The sequence below is a fragment of the Pyrgilauda ruficollis genome, unplaced genomic scaffold (assembly GCF_017590135.1).
Source record: "Pyrgilauda ruficollis isolate IOZ18807 unplaced genomic scaffold, ASM1759013v1 scaffold6, whole genome shotgun sequence".
Lineage (NCBI taxonomy): Eukaryota > Metazoa > Chordata > Aves > Passeriformes > Passeridae > Pyrgilauda > Pyrgilauda ruficollis.
In genome coordinates, this window is record NW_024527710.1 from 16883692 (window position 1) to 16904716 (window position 21025).

The window sequence follows — 21025 nt, forward strand, 5'->3', positions numbered from 1 at the left end:
CTTGTACTTTACAGGCTTCTGAATTGAAAAAACAAACAAACAAAAAGTAGCCAGAGAAAACTGTGAGGATGGAGATACGGGGACTAAGACATGGATTTAACAGTAGGCATTAAATCAAGCTATCAGTGGTGAACCTGAAATCCTTCCTGTCCCTCTGTAATCACTGGAGATACCAGGTCTTTTGAGAATTAATCTCCCTCTGTTGAACCTCAGGGAGTTTTAAAACCAAAATGTTTCAAACACTGCAATTGCTCTGGACCTGAGATTCTGCTTCTGGAGGAAGTCACCCACCCCTCTCCTGCTCATCCTGACAAGCCAGAGCAGACAGAGTTGAGACAGAGTTGCTCAAGAGCAAAGGTGGATCCAGCAGGGCATGTGGACTTGGCTGAATGATTTCTTCATCATTAGATGTGGGGAGTAGAAGAGTGGACAGTCTATCAACTGCCCACGTGTACTTTTTCCCTTTCTGTTTTTCTTTTGAATTCTACAGAATGGGAGTTTCTTAGATAAATTATCATTTTTGACAAGTACTCATATGCTCTGTAGAAGAATTTGTCTAGGCATGGGCACACTGGAAGAGACAATTTCCTCCTCAGCTCTTCCAGTAAAGTTTTGTTCTAAGCTGCCCAAATGAAGCCATTATTCAAAAGTAAAAATGTTCTGTTCCAGTTCTTGTTTTCATTCTTTCATGTGTCTGGGGACTAAAGTTCTGTGAAAAAGAGCCCATTCTCACAGGATGCCGTGTCTAATTTTGCAGACAAGAGAGGTTCAGCTATTCCAATTACGATGAGATAAGAATCTGAAATGTTTGGGATCGCATCCATCCTGAGTTGAACTCTAACTTTTCCAAACGCCATCCATCATTATTTTTCCCTTTATTTCTGCATTTCAGTAATGCAAGCAAAGGAGGATCAGAGAAGAAATGAATGTTTATGCATCATAAACCGTAATAGATGGGTTTTCTTTTACCTGAGTTGCTTTAGTTTAATGTAAAGCTCTCTGACAGTGGAATTCCTTTTCCTTTTCTCATTCTCTCCTGCCAGCTTGAAAGTCAGAGTACCAACTGTCACAGGCCAGACTGCCTTTAGTTTAATGTAAAGCTCTCTGACAGTGGAATTCCTTTTCCTTTTCTCATTCTTTCCTGCCAGCTAGAAAGTCAGTCAGAGTACAAACTGTCAGACTGCTAAGTGTGGCCCAAAAATATGAAGTCCTGGCCTCTGTGGTATCTTCAGATTGTCTTAAACACATGAGGATAGGGCAGTCCACGCCAGTGCCATGTTTCTGCATCCCTGGGTATTGCACTGTGCCACACACACTGGCTGCTGGGGTGGGTTAGATGGTCTGGAAAGGCAAATCTACCACAGGAAGGGAGTGCAAAGGCTTAGCTCCAGTCCAGCTTCCAGCAACAGATTCATCCCATGTCCTCACTGGTACCCCAAGAGCATGTCTGAGTTGCTGCAGGCGCCCTCCTGGGATGGGACATCCCACCAATGTCATCCCAATTCCCTGAGCACCTCCCCTGGAACCACCCAATCTGCCTCACGTGGGACAAGCACTTGAAATCAGTGAGGGATGAGCAAGGTCCCTCTCTGTCTCTTCTGTTTACTGTGTTCATGTTGAATCCCTCACAGTGAGTGAACTCTGAGACCCCCTTTGGGCTACAGCTTGAGCAGATTACAGGAGAAAAATAAACTTGGTCCGTGTTCTGGCCTGACCTTGGCCTGAACCTGGGAAAGTGAATGCCCCCATCACACCAACATGTGTCTGCAGAAGTACAGTAAACACAAATGGGGGTCACTGGCCCTCTCTGTCCTGCAGTCCCAGGCCAGGAGTCTGTAGTTTTGGGCTGTCCGCCCAAGCACTTGTTAATAAATGTCCATTCTTAGTCCATAAAGGAATGTAGACAGGGCATCCTGCCCTACAAAACACAAACTTAGAGTGAAACGGAAAGAGAGTCTCAGTCATCGTGCAGAGCTCTGCTGCTGGTTTCCACACCCAGCAGTCTGTTCCCGCTGGATTTATGTCCCTAGTTTGGGACTTGGCTGGGGAATTGCCCACTCGCACACTGGGTGTTCTCCACTGCTGTCTGAAAGCGTGGTTAACCCTGAGTGCAGCGCAGCTTGGGAAGTCAGCCACTCAGTCTCTGGGCCTTCCTCCTCACTGCCTGGGGAGGCAGAGACCTGGCAAAGCCTGGGATATGAGCCTGGAGAGCCTGGGTCACCCCGGGACGGGGTTGTGTTGCCTCCAGGGGTGTGCAGTACTTTGTCCGTGCACCTTCACTCTCCCAGAGGAGCCAGTCAGAGGCAGATGATTGCATGACATGATGTGACTGGTGACAAATCTCTTCCCTCCCCAGACACAAGAATAACTAAGGTGTAAAGTTAGTTAAAATAACTAATATGTAACCAGTAGACGTCAGCACGTCAGTCTAGTTGGGGCTAAAAGCTAACAGAGTTAGTTCTGTGCAAAGAACAGAGTAAGAGACTCCTGGAGAGAAGACTCCAAAGATTCAATTTCAAGGACAACAGCTAAATACACAATATCCATGGAATTTACTGTGAATTACAGCTGAGAACTGACACCACCACCACTGGACCAGGACTTAGCTTCCATGCCCAGCTTCCTTACTTTCACATCACGTTTGTACAATCTAATCTTGAGCAGATACTTCCATTATCGTGGTGTCCTGCCACAGTCTTTTAGAAGCGCCGTGGTGTGAAGAGAGGGGAGTGCCAGGAAGGGAGGATGAGAGGAGAACCAGTGCATAAAGTCACCAGGGTTTGTGTCCTTATCACCCAGCAAAGTGAGGCAGGGGAGCTGCCCTCGCCTGACCCTGTCTCCAGCAGCTCCTCCTGGACTCTGGGCTTTCCTAGAGAACCCTGCCATATTATCTGGATACATGGATTATTCCTATAACTGTAAGCTAACATGCACATTAAAAACCCCCCAATACCTCTTTTTACAGTCCCCTAATTCTGTGTCCTCAGGGCTTCAGGCTCCTTCAATCCTTGGAGAGTATACTTATCTCCCACCAGCTGAGGGAGGGTTTTATAGATGCTGAAATAATTACAGCATCCTTGAGTGCAGTTGTATAATTTGTTGGCAAAATGCTAATTAAAGCGAGGTATTTACACACAATGCTTATTTAAACTTAAGACTTATTTAAAAGAACCTGCATACTTGTAGTAACTGTGTATCACAGCTTTATTGAGGATCATGTTTTTCATGCAGATTGTGTTCCCATGCTCTCTTATCAACGTAAATGAGCCCATGGCTTTATGTTTAGGCCTGAATACTTCCAGGGCATCTGAATCACCCTGGTATTTCATTTCACCATCTAAAATTACTTTTGAAATACTATGTTTTTTTTAAACTTGCTGTGTTATGGCAATTAGAAATCGCTGTGTTTACTAGGAGCAGAGAGTCCAGCAGAGCAGAGTGTTTAATGTGATGAACAGTGTTAGGAGCTCAAAGAAAAGTCAGATGCGTGTCGACACATATCAAAGCTGTTCTGCTGCTCAGAATGACTGTTCGTGATACTTGTTTCATGATAAACTTCCTCAGAACATGATGTTACTGGAAAAAAAAATGATCCGCTCTGAGAAACACGCAGGTGACACAGTTGAGTCAGCAGCTTGCAGCAGTGACACAGGCTTACGTTTATAAAAATCCCCTCTGAACTTTTGTCTCCTGCTGTGTGTACATCAGAGCCCTGAAATCTGTCCTGCTTCTTGTTGTCTCTTGGTAGCTGTTCGAACTAACAAAAATCTTCCCACCACCCTGATGAAGAGGTAGATTCCCGGCCTTAAAAGTCTCAATAGTCACAAAACTTTCCTCTTTCGTAAAAGATGTATTTTATAAATGTTATTATCTCCGGGGAAATGATAAACATGGAAAAATAACAGACTGCTGTGGAAACCAGAAAATCCTACCTCCCATCCGAGAGGGTTTAATTACTGGAGTTGCAAGCATTTTGCCGTGCACAAGCATCTCGGCATTCATAGGTGGAAAGTACATCATGCTGTGTTTGAAATATCAACTGGATTTAAAAGAAGGCTTTGTGCTTCGGCGTGGACCTTTCTTAGCCTCCTGCAGATGGTTCCTGTTGCTGAAAAGAGACATGACTTGTGAGATGGGGAGACCTCCGTGCCGATTTTCCGTGCAGCTCTAATCCTGCTTTACACCCATAAAGGACTTCAGTCCTTAAGCCTTTACCCTCTTTCTCCTAAATATTAAAATTATTTTCCTGAGTGTCATACCGTATTAAAGCAGAATGAAAATGGTTTTAACAATTGCTGGCATGGGGCTTCTGTACAGCATGTGTGTCACAAATCATGTCACTTTTCAGCAATAGGGCTGCTGCCAGCGGGAGGCTCAGAAATGCTCATGTTAATCAAAAATTTTAATTTCAAATCAAATTGACAGTTTACACATGGTGAGAAATGCTTCTCACCATGTGATATTTCAGTATGCTACACTGGGCAAAATGGGTGCACTTTCCTGTTAAGAATTTTGACTACAGTATCTGCAAATTTATGGGTTTCAGTGTATTGGGTATGGTAGTGGTTGATCTAAGGGAGCCCCTTGGAGAATAGGAGACAGAAGGGTTTTCATGCAGCCTGGCACTGGTGAGCCGCTGTTGGCACATGCTGCTGGAGAAATGACAGGTATTCAATAAACATCACTATGGTTAAGAGGAAGATTTAAAGGAGGGAGGGGCTGCAGTGCTATAAACAGGATTTGAAACAAATGTGCTTATTTCAGCCCGTGATTAGTCTGAATACCTAAGTATTCCACACCAGTTTTTAAATATCCTTACGTTTATTTTCACACTGATGTTCTTCACGCAGCATGAACAATAATATTTATGGCATTAATACTGTAGCTAAATTCTAATTTGGAGCAGTGTAAACCCAAGTAGACTCTGCCTGTTCCAAGGCACGCTCCGGCGGCGTGCGGACCGGAACGCGGCCACAGCACACAGCCCTGCCGTCGGCTCCTTCCTCCTGCCAGCAGCTTCCTAGAAACCAGTGGGCAGATTCAGGAGGCAAAATACCAGCTGATGCTTGGTGAGGAGTGAGAGGAGCAAGGGCAGGTGATGGAGAGAGGAGCAAGGGCAGCCGATGGAGCGCGCGCGATCGGCTGCAGACAAGCGCGTTGTACAAACCCGCGCTTTCAGGCTCCACCAGAAATAAGGTCAAAAACCAGAACAAAAACATCAAAAAATGACCAGTGGATAGAGCTATGATCCTTACATTATTCTCTTTAAGGGGTTTCCCAGCTGTCTTGGGGGTCCTGAGGTTAGTGCAATGCCGAGCTCATGATTGGGACGTTATTTTACGGAGACCTCGGAGATGGAGATGGGCAGGGATGGCAATATTCCCTTCTGGGTCTTCCCCTCCAGTGCCCAAATTTCCCATGGGGTGGCTGGGTGCCTGTTGGTGGGTGCCCAGGGAGCACCCTGCAGCACCACATGCTGCCAGCTTTCCCTGGAAGCTCCATTTGGACACTGAGTCACTGGCAATGTCACCACAGACCATGGAGATCTCAGCTGTCATTGCTCTTGTAACCAGGGTTGATGTGAAAATATGAAGATAAATAACTCCTTGATATTATTATTTTTGGGGAGGCAGACTTTTCTTTTTATTACTCTTTTTATTGTTGGATGCTATAAATATTCCAGAATTATTATCCCAAGGTAGATTTCATCTCATTTACTTTGAAACGCTTTTGAGGAGGCATATTATTTTATAAGCTGCCAAATGAGTATGACCATTTATAACGATTTTTTTCTGCTTTTCTTTAATATTTCATTTTTGGATGGAGGACCTGAAACAGAAATATGCTAATTTAAGACATCTGTTGTTTTTCAAGCTATAGGCCCCTATCGGTATTAATGCAGGTTTTTGTATCAAATTGGGTTTATGGTAGACAGGGAGATTCTACATTTTTATCGTTATATCAAAAAATGGTATTTAACTGATTTCTCACACACACGAGTACTGAAAAGTACCCAGTGATGTCAGGAGTCATCGGAAATGAAAACCCACAGCAGACATCTTAGATCTTGGAATGGTTTCCATTACACAAGGTCTTTAATGTGAATTGAAATGCTTTCAATGTTTCAAGAAGACCTTTGTCTTCAAGAGAAAGGAGCTATCCGTGTGCCACCACTTGGGCAAAACCTGACATGATTGATTGCAATCTGTAATCGGTTCATTAACGGTAATAAGTTTCCATTAATTCCACTATCTCTGCACTTAAATATAAAATGAGTTTGAGTCTCCTAAGAGCTGAGGCTACAGTGGATCCGTGCAGGATCAGGCTGTTGGTGACACACCTGGTGCCATGTTTGCTGTGGTTCCACGTTTATTAATTTGCAGCCCAGACTCTGAAGCTCAATATGACAAATATCAAAAGCATAATTAGGCATTTTTCTCATGAGAGATTCTAAAGTGCCACGAGTAGGAAAGGTATGAGGTTACACGTGTATTTGTGTTCTGATTCACCTCTGAAGCATCCCTGCTCAGGTGGGTTCCTTAGGGAAGGGTGAGAGTCCTTCCCCCCAGCAGAGGTGGATTCCCAATGGCCACAAACCATATGGAAAAGGAGCTGAACTTGAGCTCTGGGCACCCACAAAAGCAAGCAATTTTAGACAGACAATTTCACTGTCTGCTGGGTACAGACTTTTTAGCTAAAACCCAAAAAGGCAAATCATTTACCAGTGGTTTTGCATATTGTGAAGGGTTAACAAAACTTTCATTATCACAGTCTATTAAGCCAGGACCAGGAAACAATTTCTAATCAACACTCAGATCTGGGCAGGGATTGTGCAGTCTTTTGTAGGAGGCCTCAGATCTGTGTTCTCTATTCTCACATGCTCACTTCCAGCTGTTGTCATTGAAATCCCACATAATCTCCCCGGGTCAAAGGGCAGTCATCCATGACTGCCGCTGTTAGGAGGTTATGCTGATTTCTGTTGTCAAATATTGGCCCTTTTCTCTTTCAATCACTCCCATTCTACTTTTTTTAACAAGAAAGATCCAGCCTAGAATTGTATTACATGACTTTAAAGTCTTAAAAGTGTTCCTCTATTGTACTAACACGACATGCCCTGGACGGTCTAATCCATCCTGCTATGGGCCACAAAGAAAGTTCTGGTGCTTCTTAAAACCTCAGCCAAAGGCAGGTAGTGAGTCAGGGAAAATAACAGCATCTCTGACGTGTGGCCCCACAGTTATTTTCGTAGCAAAATGTGCAATTTGTCCAAGGTGAGCTGTTGCTGTGGCATTAAAATTATACTGGAAATAACAAGCTGAAATAGGAGCATTTGTCAGGGAACGAGAGAGAGATTTCTGCATCACCTTAATGTATAATGACTTGCTTAACTCTTCTATAAAATGTCCACGAATTAAAAGTGTGGTCTGGTTTACCATTAAAGGTTTATCAGTTACAAATTTGAGGAATGCATTTTGTGCAAAGCAATTAAAATAAGGCCACCATGGCAGCTCTGATCAGTATTTGGGAGCTGCTGGTAAATGCAGATTTCATTGTTCCTGCATGCTGTATCCCAGCCTGGTGTTGTCTGCCATCAGAATGGCACAGACATTCCCTTGGACAGAATATTGTGGCTGGCAGAGATGGTCTCCTCCATCTCCATGTTTTTTTAGATTCAGAGTTAGTTTTTTTTTAGATATACAGCTTAGCCCCGTGGATCTTGCTTTGTATTTCCAGCGTGAGATAGAGCTGAGCTATTTCTCAGCAGTGGCAGGGCTGCCTCAGCTGGGTCAGCCCAGCCTTGATAAACTCACCTTCCAATTAAGCAGAGTGTAAATGTTATGAAGGTCTTGACTGGAGCACGCATGTTCAGTCCTTCCCTTTTTTTCTGGAGAATGCAGATTAGGAGTTACTCCCTCACCCCCATCCTCCTCAGCCATGGAACAGCTAATCTTTTGGGAGTCCTGGGGGTGAGCTGGGTTCCCTCTGATAACATCCCCTCTCTCCAGGCCTGCGTGTGCTGTGTGATACAGACATTAATTTTCTCATCCACATTATTGCTCCGCATTGTTTGCGAAACATGGGATTATCTAGATAGAGGATAAAACCAAAAGGAATCAAGTTGCACTTCGAGCAGAGAGGGCTTTTCTTTTAATCAGGCATTTGGTTAAGATAATAGGCTTGAGACCCTAATTGATTATTACTATTTTAAGGTTTTAAGATGGCTATGTATAGTGAGATGCTGAACATGAAAAAAGCCTTAGAAATGGGTTCAGTGCTAGTTTGGGGGACTTGTGTAATTTCAAAACACTGAAAAGGTATCAAAGTGTCCCAAAAAGCTGTTCTCTGAAGTTTAATGCACTGTCACTCAGATTGTAGTGGAAGAAAAATAACTGGATTTGAACTTCTTCATCTTCAAAGGAGTAACCCTCTCCTGGTTTTATTTAAGTTTGACTTCCAGGAAACTGGCTGTATCTCTGTTTAGAAAATACCTTGTATATTTATGGTGCAATCTAACTATTTTATAGCAAAAATAATACTGTTGGATTATGCAAGGAAGCCTGCTAATTAAATAACAATTATACCTTGAGCACCTTGAAAACATCTTCAGATATTCAATTAAGGAACAATAACCCGATGAACTTTAACCTATAGACTATATTCAGACTTTCTACATAAAAGTAATTGCATCAGTCATGATTTTCTCAAGCTACAACACAAGCTCTTGATTGGTAGCTCAACGTCTGAGACTCCTTTTTACTGCATTAATTGGGAAAGCAGACAATACTCTCCCTGTAAACTCCATTTTAGGACGAAGGTTAGTTGCCTTTGTACACGTTTACTCATTGAAATAGGAATGTTTGCTTAATAATTCAAAACAAATAGCACTAGACAACAAGTCCTAATCCTGATTTCTCCTCTGCCAGTGTAAATTAGGAGAAAATGAGGTGAAACTCTATTTGATCGGTGTAGAAAGATTTGTTTAAAACTTCTTTGAGAGAGATCAGAATTAGGCTCCAGCAATTGAAGCCTTTTCTTCTGGCTTCTTTGCTGGGATCCAAAAGAAGAATATGTAAATGGCACTGGGAATTTTCTCCCCAATTAAAGCAGCCATCAAGTTATGGAAAAATGTTTTTTCCATATGGTACCTGGTACCATAAAGTCATGCTGTTGTGCACAGTGATTTACTAGTTACTATCCTGATCTTCTTTATTCAGTTTGGTTTTATTATCCTGGGTGTTTTTCCCCCTTTCGGAAAGATGATCATCCTTGTGGGCTGAAGTAAGATCTTAGGTGATGAGCTACGTCCTACCTGCCCCTAGACTTGACTAAAGGAGTGATTGAACCATTTATTTTGATTCCTCCTGGAGGCTGCCAGCCCATCTTTGTTTGGCAGGGCAGTGAGCACGTGCTTTAGTCAGGCGTGTGGTGGAAGTGAAGCACGTGCTCCAGCGGCTTTGCTGAGTCAGGGCCTGCCCTGGCCAGCCACGTGTGTTAATTTGTACCCAAAATTGCAATGAATGAACTCTGCAAGGTTCATTTTGAGCACCTGCTTTACTACCCAACTGTGGCTGCTGCACAAAGCTGTCATACACAGCAGTTTCAATCTCCCATCTCTTGGATGCCGAGCAAAATTATCACAGTGCGAGTATTTCAGTAAAGTGCCCTATGAAAAGTAAATCTTGGGAGATTTCAGGATATTTAATCAACTTTTCAGTGCAGGAGCTTCCTAATGCTAACATCTGCGTATGTAATTGCTTGGCTTTACCTGTTTTTCTCCTCGTTCAGAATTCAGCCAAACTGATACATTTTGACCCCTGTTAATGATGTTAGCTTCACATCTTTTGTCAGTGCTACTGTTTCCCAGTAATTCTTCTTTTACACATTTAAGTTCTTTGTACTATTTCCCTCGTTTTCTTCTCTCATTGTTGTCCAAGCTCAGCAAAAATGAGAGTCTTAGGCCTGGATTTTTTAGTCTGAGCCATCCAGGCAAACCTTTAAAAATTCCATGGGGTTCTACTGAACTGCAAATTCACAGACCAGCCATACCCTGAAATACGTTCATGATCCAGCTCTAAGCCAAGGGCAGGGCTTTTGTGGTTATCAGGGTATTCTTAATGATTGGCAAGGCAAGCCCCCGATTTCTTAATGTTTATAAGTAAATATCAAATTGGAGAGTTGTGAAATTCACCTTCCATTTGTGAAATGTTTATTTTTGGTATTGAAGGGTGAAAATCTAACCATGCTCGTTGCGTGCTGTTGTTTAATGATTGCTATTACATGTGCTCCCAATAAGGAATGTTCCTGCAGGAGTAAGTGGACATTTCAAGTGTACCCAAGATAGGAATACTGAAGTCAGCATGTCCAAGATAACGTATTCATCTTCTGTCATGCCCTGAGAGTTAGAATGTATTTAAAATGGCGCTTTCATTTCTGGTTTCACCTGTGTGTGACATGGTTTGCCTTGCCACAATCACATTTTTACTGGATAACTACAAAGGGCTCTGGGTTTTCCCTTTAAAAAATCAGCCAAATATCCCATAGTGGCTGTGATTCAGGGTTTTTTTCCCTTCCATATTTAAATTTCACCTTCACTCTCCGTGCGGCATGAACCTGCCTGGGAAATGCAGGTGGGAGTGGACAGCAGAGCAGAGCCAGTGTGGTGTGCTGCAGAAAAAAACAACACGTGGCAGATGTTCGTGGCATTGCTGGATGCACTTCTGGAAGTTGCTCAGATGCTGCCATGATGAGCACAGTGTGAGAAGTTACATAGCATGGACTGGCTTCCCTCTGAAGGGCTCTGCGGAGTAGTAAGCGTCCTGGCCCTGATCCAGCAAGGCACTTAAGCATATGCTTAATTTTAGGCACATGAGTGGTTTCAGTGAAGACCTAAGAGAATTATTTTTAATTCACAGATCATTTAATTCAATAGGCAGGTCTGCTGCAGCATATGAAAAGTAGATCTTCATATTAAAAATACTTGGGAAATCGGCGATGAGCAAACGTTGTGTATGGGCAGCAACCGTTTCTAAAAAGCAGAATGAGGTAGTCATCACCTTTATTGTGGGAAAATACAAAGCAGATCAGGCAAGAGCACTTACAGCTATCTGGGAGCTATTTCTAAATTGAAAATAAGGAAAAATAAAAGCCCGTAAGAACATTTTTTTTCATTTGAAGTAGGGAAAAATTTATTCTCTTGATGTAAATAAAAACCTTGTTTGCAGATTGAGGAATTTGTTTGTGTTGAATTTCAGCATCAATTTCAATATTTTATAGTACATTTATCTACAGCTGGAGCATGACAGATTTGTGTATATTTATATGTTTGTGTACATAATACATATGTATACACACATACACAAGGATGCCCAAAGATATACATATACACAGTTTGAAAACTCATCATTATTTCTGGAGTATAAAAACATGCCTGATGCAGAAACTTGTCTCGAGTCTGTTAGCTTAGAGACTGTGTTCATCTGGCACCGTGGGCTCCTCGCAGAAACAGGGAACTTCTTCTGTGTGGGAGCAGAATTCCATCAGATCTTGGCTGGAGGTGAAAGGCTCACCTCCCTGCAGATCTCTCCCAAGACTTTCCCTGACACATTGCCTGGCATTCCACCCTCTGTAGACCTGTACAGAAGGTGCATTCTTTTTGCATCCCGTTCCACAGGTAGAGATGGCAGTGGGACGTTCTGGGTTTGTTTAAACAACCCCAGAAAGAAAGCCAGGAGTACAAACGTGCAGGTGGCATTAGTCCTGTTGCTCTGACCACTGGAGAAAGGTGCACAGGTATCCCCAGCATGAGCGTGGGGTGCAGGAGAATATATGGAACGCAGGGAAATCGTACTGAGCCTGACAAACAATTAACAACAGAGCAGATGGTGCCCCTGCAAAACATTCAATAATAAATGTGTGCGTGCGCCGGAATCGGTGACTCTAAGTAGGACAACCTAAAAAGGTATGCCACTTATCCTGTGGGCAAGCAGGACTTTACAGTTCTTTTAATAATCCCTTTATCCTGCGATTTCTCCTGTGACCCCGATTTCCAAGCAGGAGGTCAGCCTGGCCAGGGGAGAGCAGCCCTCCCTCTGATGGAAGTCCGGCTCTGTCCCGCCGGATGGATCCCGGCCTGGGCTGCAGCCCGGGCTGCTCCTTTGTCACTGAGCATACCCGTGAAAATTAAATGAACATTTGGTGGTAGGCATGTTTGCAGAGAAGAAGGAAAATGCTGTTATGTAAAGTGCCATCACATTTTGATACCGAGTGGAGAGGCATTCCTTGCACAGGGGAGTGAGCGTGGATGCCTCCGCCCTGGTTCCTACAGACAGCCCACCAAGTTAATACTTTTTCTTATGCAGAGATCTATTTTTCCTTTCAAAACCTAGCTTTTAATTTAAATTTAAATTAGAATTTAATTTTTTTTTTTAGTTGTAAAGGCCTTAATTTGATATTTTTTAACCATCTGCTCTTCTAAGATCCCCCTAGTGTAACCTTAGAAAAATGAAGAATATGTCTTTAAATCTTGTTTGGTTTGAATGAATGGGTAGATAATCCTGATCAGATGTTTCTTTAGAGAATAATGTTTAAAACGATTATGGAACTTAGCTGTCCTGTCTGTTTCCCAGGTACAGTATTTTCATTTCAGTTGTGAAGTCATTAGGGGTCATCCAAGGTAACCGTTTATTAAAATAGTCCTCTTTTGTTTCAGATTTCCTGTTGAGATGCTTTAACATGTAAAAATCTCCCTGCTGATGTGTCATGTTAGCTTTCCTAACCTCTAGATAGAAACCACAAAGCAGCCTACATAGCTGTATGACTGGTTACCCACCTACATAAACAATAATTACTGCTAAGTGGGAAATTAGATGTCACATTTTAAGTCTAAATGAAAGTAAAGTATTTGAGAATACTGTCATTAAATGCTTGAAGCTAATCGCAGTTCTCTCTCTCTCTCTCTGTTTGTTTTGTAGGACATTTGGGCTTCCAGGACAGTTTTGTCACATCAGGTGTTTTCAGTGTGACTGAGCTAGTAAGAGTCTCACAAAGTAAGTATCACGTTGTGTCTGATTTATGTGGTTTTTGCAATCCAAGTTATTTTTTTTCTTTGATTCTTACTGTTCCCTTCCTCAGTTCAGAAACAGCATCTTGAAAATTAGGACTCTCTTCTCCCCTCTTTCTTGCCAGTGGACAGCATTTATGTGCCACTTCTTTTAATGGATGAAAATTTAATGGGTGAAAACCAGCAGAATTTTAAAGTCAGCTGATAAATAATTCGATTCTGCAAACTTGCATGCGCAAGTTGATAAGCTTGTCTGGTACCCAGCTGAAAATGGGCAGAGTGCAGACAAATGCATACAGAAATCAGCCTCCCATGGATCCCTTGGAGGATCCAAGGGTATTGTATTTGGTACTGTAACCAGACCTCAGGAAATTACCTGACCTGTGCACATAAACCTGGAAATTTTCTGATGCTGTTTTTTCACACTGTGTCCATCCATGCCACGTGTACGTCCGTGTGTGTGATTTTTGGGGCTGTCCCAGTGCAGGGCCAGGAGCTGGACTTTGATGATCTGTGTGGGTTCCTTCCAACTCAGGGTAGTCCCTGAATTTGGGGTTTGTACACCTGCAAGTTGCTGAAGTCATTAATAACGCCAACAACTGTGCCAACTTCAGCCCTGATAGTCTCACATGTCCTGACCTCCCCAGGCCCACGTTTTCCATTAGCTGTATGGAATTCTGGCTTCTAGAAGGATTTGGGATGTGACCTTTAAAGAATGCTAATGCCCCCAGCATGAGTGACACACTGCAGCATGATCATTACAGGCTTGTCAATACTCACTAACAACACCAAATTAAGAGCCCCTGTCACCACCCTGTTCCATTGATCAAAGGTGCATTGATTGTATTTTGCTATGGCATAATCCAGATAGTCCAAGGAAGGAGTGTGGACAGGGTCTTGCAGAGACACTGCTGCAAAGCCAGGCCTGTAGGGGTTTCTTTAGGGATCTAAAAAATTCTTCCCTGTGGCTGCCTCATCCCTGGAAGTGTCCAAGGCCAGGTTGGAGCAACCTGGAAGTGTTGTGGAAGGTGTCCCTGCCCGTGGCAGAGTGGCACTGGGTGATCTTTAAAATCCCTTCCAACCCAAACCATTCTGTGAACTTTTCTCCAGCTAGTGTGGAGATATTATCACATTATCACCAATCACCACTGCTCCAGGTGAAACCCTCAGCTCTGTGCCCCTTTAAAACCTTAGGGTACAACCAGTCTCTTTAAATGATAAAAATGGTTCTCCTCCTAGACAGCAGAAATATGTATTTGTGTGCTGGCTCTGGGAGTGTAATTTAAGTCATTCTGGGGCTAGAATCTAACTGGCACAAACCTAGTAGAAAATCTGTGGTTTTGCATGAGAACACAGAGTTTCTCCGAGGATTTTCCTGGTTTATTTCCTCTTTTGGAAAGACACTAACTAGGAAATTTGCTTTACAAGAAAATGATGGCACAAGGAAAGCATGGCAAGTGGGAGATACATAAGAGCTCTGTGCCCTGGAGAGAGGCAGAGAGAAAAACGTTGAAGAAAACGTTTCTCCTGAGCTTCCTTCCCTGACAACTGGTGGGAATTTTGAGAGCAGGGCAAAGTTAAGAGGACTCAGAAGTCAAGAGGAGCTGCTGAGTGCTCAGCACATTTGCAAATCAGTTCACTTGCTGAAGTGCTTCAGCAGAGACTTTGGCATCTGACGGGCTGGTTCCTGCAGCCAGGGTGGACAAGCCCGGGTTGTCACCAGGATCTGAGCGTCTCCGTGCTGTGTCACTTCATTTCAGTGTGACAGCGTGAGGCTTTTGAAGCCTGAAGGGTTCACCCTCCCCCTCTGCAAGGCATCCCATTTCCCCACAGCCTTATCTTGCCTGGAGGAGCCCTGCACAGCAGAGCTCTGGACTCTGTCAGCCGTGCTCCATGTGTGCACTTTTCCTAGGAAAGTGCCCCACTCCTGGCTGGAGCCTTCCCAGCCTCCCCCAGAGCTTGGCACTGACCTCGTGAGCATCGTGTTTCAAGCTTATTAATTTTCCCTGATATTTTATTGTAACTAAACTGAAACACTGGGTATCAGAAATCCTAGCACTCAGCATGTTTTGCAAATTATGAGCTGTGTCTGAGATGTTCCCTCTGCTTGCAGTTGACGTGCACCACCTTCAAGGATGGGGCACCTGCACACAGGAAGAGCATGGACTTTATTAGAAATAAGAAAGAAGGTGTTGGTGGGAAAAATACAAAGATTCAGCTTTTATCTGTTCCAGACATGGGAGTTTGCACTGTTTTTCACGGGCTCTTTAATAATCCTGGGAGGTCAAGACCTCAGTTTTATATCCTGTCTACAAGCCAGCACCTCTACCAAAAATAGTGTCCCCAAAGCATATCGGGATATCACTTCAGAACTGACTCAGAGGGAAGAGTGCCAGCAACTGATTTAGCTACACTGCTTTTGATAGCACCCTGGATTTTCCTTGGAGATGCCCCAGACATGTACTGACCAGCCTTAACCTTGTTTACTTTATGAGGTCTGAGAAGCCCACAGCCTGACATGCCCTGGCTACCCAGTAGGATATGTTTAGTGTCAAGTCTAGCAGCACATTCCCAGAAAACTCAGTATTAACTCACATGCTTATATTCAAAGAATTATTTAACATAACAGAGGAACAAGGTAATTGCTGCATATTTGCCTAAATTGGTAAGCAAGGTCTTTTAAAGTTGATATAACCCTCTCTGGGTTGTCTGCATGTTCCTGTGTCCTGATTTGAGACCAGTTTTCTTTCCAAAAAGGTCATCTTTGTGTATGCCCACTGTTATTTTTCTTCCTGTGCTTGCTTTTGGTAATACAATGATAGAAATAAGTGATTTCCCCCAGTTTTAACTGACCTGAGGCAGCTGTTATCCAAAATTAATCTTACAAAATATTGTGGGTAGCAATTTTGTGCTGGGTTTATTTAGTAAAGTTCCCAGAGGTCCACATGACAAGGAGTCTCAAGTAAGAGGCAGTTGTCTCCGTCATGCAAATTTGGGGAATGAATTAATCAAGTGAAAGGTCAGCTGTTTCTGTTATCTACCTTGCCTATCAGTGCTGATCATCACACTTTCTGTGAGCTATTGAACAAGTCTAGACTGTGTTGGTAACAGAAACTTGCTTTCTTCAGTCCTATAGATGCAGATTTTCTTTCGAAATGCTGCCCAGCTGCTGAGTCTTGCAGAGCCTAGTAAAACAGAGAAAAGAGATCAGAGATGTGCATCTGAAAAAACAAAGACTCCTCTCCAGCCCATCTGATGTGGGTGTTGCAGCTCATGCTGTCAGTTCTCCTCCATTATTAGCAGGCAGAGGGTGTGAGCTCCTCTCTGAGTGTTGTCTGTCACCCCAGATACTGGGGAGACCCTTCCAGATAACAGAGGCTTCATTCTTCCCTCTCTGGAGAGGTCTGTGCTGACAACAAAAGGCTCAGAGGCAGAAGCGCCAGGGATGGACGGGTTTGGGAGCTGACAGCCAGCTGTTGGCCAAGTGAAACCTCCTCCTTTTCTCCCCTTGTTAGGAAAATATTCCCCTGGCTGTGGGCAGCCATCTCAGGGCACTGGAGGAGACCCTCTGGTGCCAAGTGTCCCCTTCCCTTGGCAAGGGCTGGAGCAGGGAGAAAGGCATGGGGAATGCATCCCCCCTTGGCTTGGAGTCTGCACCATGTGCTGGGAAGATCTCCTCCCTCAGAGGTCATTCAAGCAGCCAGATAAACTGCACTGCCCAGGATGTGAAGAAAGATTTAGGATTTATGAACGCCGGCTAGAGCCAAATCAAACATATTTGTTTGGTGGTGTGTTATTTGTCAAAATGACATCATTCTTCGTGCTGATAAACAAGGGAATTCTGACTGCACCCTGGCCTGAGAATGCCACACGTTGGGTTCATCGTGTGCTGTGTGCTGTGAGGAGCAGCAGGGGGGATTTCTGATCCTTCTGGTGGGCCTGTGGCACCACGAGCACACAAACTTGCTCGCTGCTCCTGTGCACGCACAGAAATGGTCCAGCTGATTATCCCTGAAACACTCCGACTAATTCCACATGTGTGAGCAGGACGTTTTGGGAAGCTCAGGATCCTGCATCCACGCTGATGCAGCAGGTGCCAGGCTTGGGGATGGAGCTTTGGGGATGCAGACAGGGGCTGAAGTGTCCTTGCCATGAGGGCAAGGGCTGGGATGGAGAGGCACTGCCAGCACTCCAGGCACAGAGCAGCCTCCTCGTGCCTCTCGTCCAGCTTTTCCCACAGGGAAAGTGAATCCCAGCACGTCCTGGCAAGGTGTGGGGTGCCCTGGCTCTTGTGGAGGGGCTGGGCTGGGCAGTGGATGCCTTTTTGCAGCCCAGGAGAGGCTTTTCTCCTCCTCACAGACATGTGTGTGCAGCCGGGGTGTGATAAACCTTCTCTCCCTGAGCTGCAGCCTGTGTGATTTCTGCTTTACTAAGCACTACAGTAGTGAAGGCAGTTAAAGTCAGCAGCATGAAAATTAACATTTAAAAAGATACTCTATATTCCTTAGGAAAGCACTGCTATCCAAAACTCTCTGTGTGGGCTTGGGTATGAGAGTGAGAAAAAAAGATTATAATAAAAAATAGACTGCAGGCATAGAGTGAACAGTTGCCGTGACCTTGCCTTTTGTATGCCATTACACAATTCAATGGCAGTCCACTCAAACCTTGCTCTCGATCAATATCCTATTAAAGCAGCACAAAAAGTCTCTATAAACTTAGTGGTTAGCTATGTTTATAAATGGAACTCAGCATAATTAGATGGTCAATAGCAGGCTGTACTTGTAATTTTAAAATGAACATCACACATTTCATATCTGTTGTATTCGGCGAAGCCTCTTTGAATCTAATGATACAGTGTGGAGCAAACAAAGGCCTTGCAAAAAAAAAAAAAAAACCAACCCACCCAGCTCCCCTTTCCTCCCAGCAGCAGCAGCAGCACAGTGTGTTTCCCTTTGTTTATGGAGTCACAACACAGGAAAAAGTTTATTAGTCAGATGTCATGTTTCTCCCATTTAACCTTAAACACATTATCACTTCGCTGCAGTGTTACACGTGTAATGATCTTAGTCACATCCCAGCCCCTCTGTAAAAATAAATACACACAAGTGGGGGAAAAAAAGAGAGGCTAAATATTAATGTGGCTTAAAGAAAGTGCCATATTCCAAGGAAGACAAATGCCAGCCTGGCTGGTTTTATTGAGTGGGTTTCCTGTTCTGTAATTCGGTAATTTTTTCAAAATAAATATTGAAATTGGGTTTGGTCAGAGGGCTTTTTCTTAATTTCTCCATTATTTTTCTTGACAATTCGGGTGAGGAGCTGAGCTGGAGGGAGCAGGCTGGGAGCAGGGGATGCTGCCCTGCATCCCAGGAGTAGAAAAGTGTCAGGCAGAGGCACCAGCCTTCCCCCCCTCCTCCTCTGTTTGGGCACACCAGCTCCTCCTGCCCCTCTGAGTGTGTCCCAGCTGCACAGGGAATTTTTGTGATGCCAGCAGCTGAAATGGGGGCTCCAGGCTGGGTGTGGGGCAAGAGGGATCCTTCCCTCTCTCCTCCTTCCAGCTCATAGCCCTGGGTCAGGCGGCATCTTGAGATTTTTGCTTTGACTCACAGTTGCAGTTTCTGACATCCTTTCCCATTTGGGGGGGTGTTCCTGAGCTGTCAGGAGGTCGCTTTGCTGCAGAGCATTTCTTGCAGGGGTAATGGTGTGGTTTAGATGTCGTTGCCAGGAGTTTGTGAGGCTGCAGCTCCCAGCACGCTGCTCCTCGTGGGGCTGGAGCCTGTTCCTGGGGCATAGGAACAGGGGTAGGGAGGTTGTGTGGTGGATTGCCACATGCTGCAAGGAACAGGTTTGGTTTACAAAAGATTTTTAGCTCTGGCAGAGTTTTTTAGTTTAGACAGAGTTCTTCAGTTTAGACAAGAGTTTTGCCACAGTTTGCACCACTTTGATCCCCTTGCATGCTCTGCAGAGATGCTGCCTTTGCTGGGAGTCATAGAATCCCAGAATGGTTTGGGTTGGAAGGGACCTTAAAGCCCATCTCATTCCATCAGGGACACCTCCAACTATCCCAGGTTGCTCCAACCTGGCCTTGGACACTCCCAGGGATGGGGCAGGCACAACTGCAGCACGCTGTTGTGATTTATGGCAGTAAATGCAATAACTGCAAGCAAAGGTACAAATAGGCTTTGGTGGAAGACAGGCACTGTCAGAAAGGCAGGAGAAGGGGTTTTGGAACAGCTCAGCCCTGTGCAACCTTTGCCACAGCACTTCTGGGGCCAGAGACCTTGAGCTGGTGGTGGCAGGGTGGTGGCTCCTGTGCAAGGACTGCTACAGGGCTCAGGAACTGGCCCCCACAGCCCAGCCAGGCCCTTTAACCTCTGCTGGTGTCTATTAAAGGTGAGTTTTGTTCTTTAACTCCTTGGTTTCAAACTGGCATTTGAGTGTGGCGAGGTGGTTTTGGCCAGTGACCAGCACAGCATCCTCAGTGTTTGCTACCCAGGCAGCAACCCCTGTGGGGTCAGCCCTTTCTGCTTTGCACTGAGTTTACACAGCATCAGCAATACCTTGTTCCTACCCTAGCCCTGCTCTGAACACACATTCCTTTTTTCTATAGGGCCAACTCAAGAAATGTCCACGATTTGGGGAAAGGGCAATAAACAGGGCAGGAGGAAAGAAAGAAGGGAAGCGTTACCCACATACCAGTTTTTCTTCCTTATCTCCTTGGAATAAAACTGTTTCATAAATCTGGCAATGTCCAGGAAGTTCATTGTGCCTCAGAAAGAAACAGTGCTTTAATTTAGTGCTTGCCTTTTTATGTTCCTGTTTGGAAAACTGTGTGCTTAACCTGTAAGTTTGGGAGGCAGAGAATGCAGAGGAATTGCTCAGGAAAGGGTTTGCAGAGCACAAATCTGTTTGGCAAGGAAGTTGCTGAAAACTGTAGAGTAGATGCTGCAGAGAGTACCTTTATGATTGATTTCCATTCAAGTCAGACTGACTGCAGTGTGGTCATTTTTCTAACCCATAACTGCACACACTGCAGCAGTCTGCTATCTGCAGGGTGTCTGAATTATAGCAGTCCATGTCCCTGTTACCTTTTACACAAATTACTTACACCGGTTTCTTTTTCCATGCAAATTCATCAGTTTTACAGCCTCTTGTAGCTGCTGTCAGGAAACTGTTGCAGAAAGCACAAATTGATAAAATGAGTTAATTTTACTGTGCTTAATTTTTCTTTGCCTCTGTTAACACAACCTCTCATATACCCAGTGTGCAGGAAGCATATGATAGTCAAGAGAAGATAACAAAGAATTTGAGTGTTCTTGTCATAAATTACTTCCCAACTTAATTCCTTTTAATGACCATTCCAGATTTTCTCAAGTTTTAATGGCCTTGTGCATTTTCCATCCCCGGCTTTTAAAAGTCCGTGGATATCCAGGCTGTTCCCTTTCTGTCTCAATGACGTTCTTAAAAGATCCTTGCCAAACAACAACTAATTGTCTTGTGGGGATGATGAGGCAGCTGCAAAGCTACATTATTCCTCTGTCAAATCTGACATTGTGAGCTCCTTAAGACTTGGGGTGAAATACTGGCCCCGTTACAGTCAGTGGCAGCACTCCCAGCCCAGACATGTTAGCTGGGTGATAGGAGCTATCCTGTCTTCATTTCCTCACTCCTTCCCCGTTGGACTGAAAGATTTTTTTCATGTTTGAAAATGGGCCAGATTCTCAGACCAAAGATTAAACTTGGCTCAGCATCCCTGTGTGGCACTGAGACCGCTTTGCCTTTGTGGCTCTCAGACAACGCAGCCCAGGCCAAGCTGGTGCGTTCCATTGTGCAGGATGTCCTTTTTCAGATGACTCTGAAACATGAGGGAAACTCACAATCTGTGATTGTCAGCCCCCGAAGTTGCATTGTCCTGTGAATAGCACTGGAACAGCCACAGTGGACATGGTACCATTTGCTGTATTAGTT

The 21025-nt window shown here is 44.3% G+C and overlaps 1 protein-coding gene across 12 annotated transcripts in view; it reads left to right on the forward strand.

Moving 5' to 3' along the window:
- The window catches only part of NFIA (nuclear factor I A), a 242455-nt gene that overhangs the window by 146293 nt on the left and 75137 nt on the right, over positions 1–21025 (forward strand). For all 12 annotated transcript variants that reach the window (XM_041483201.1, XM_041483205.1, XM_041483209.1 and 9 more), the window contains exon 4: positions 12972–13046. In XM_041483201.1, the coding sequence (XP_041339135.1) occupies positions 12972–13046 (75 nt within the window). The remainder of the gene's footprint in view (positions 1–12971; positions 13047–21025) is intronic.